The sequence below is a fragment of the Myotis davidii genome, unplaced genomic scaffold, assembly GCF_000327345.1.
Source record: "Myotis davidii unplaced genomic scaffold, ASM32734v1 scaffold3211, whole genome shotgun sequence".
NCBI classification, from domain to species: domain Eukaryota; kingdom Metazoa; phylum Chordata; class Mammalia; order Chiroptera; family Vespertilionidae; genus Myotis; species Myotis davidii.
The window spans coordinates 7,237-7,617 of record NW_006282526.1 but is presented as its reverse complement, the minus strand read 5'-3'; the positions used below and the strand labels follow the sequence as shown (position 1 = coordinate 7,617).

The following is a 381-nucleotide window of genomic DNA, read 5'->3' as shown; positions in this document are numbered from 1 at the left end:
GCTGACACCTCCTCGGGGTCGTTGCACTCCGCCCCGGGCTTGTTGATCTTCTGCATGTTTCCAAACTCCAGGGCACTGAAGGGCACGCCTGCGGGCGGCACGGCCTGTCAGGGCGCTGGGAGCCTGCACGCACACGCACACACACACGCACGCACAGACATGCACACACATACACGCACACACAGACACACACACACACCCGCCCACCAGGCCCGGGGCACGCACCATCGGACAGGAACTCCGAGTAGGTCTGCAGGCCGTTGTAGTCGCCGCAGAGGCCGCACGTGTGGTTCCGGAACCTGCTGTCCAGCTCCAGCTGCAGGGAGGAGGCGGGTGAGTGGCCATAGGCAGCGGGACCACAGGCAGGGCAGCCGGCAGCCA

General features: G+C 66.1%; 1 protein-coding gene across 1 annotated transcript in view; it reads right to left on the bottom strand.

Annotated features, from left to right (window-relative positions):
• Positions 1-316, bottom strand: part of MUC2 (mucin 2, oligomeric mucus/gel-forming) — a gene marked incomplete at its 5' end in the record, with an annotated part of 18,121 nt that extends 17,805 nt beyond the window's left edge. The window contains 2 exons of the mRNA XM_015560156.1: positions 7-88; positions 226-316. Of these exons, the coding sequence (XP_015415642.1) occupies positions 7-88; positions 226-316 (173 nt within the window). The remainder of the gene's footprint in view (positions 1-6; positions 89-225) is intronic.
• Positions 317-381: the final 65 nt, after the last annotated feature.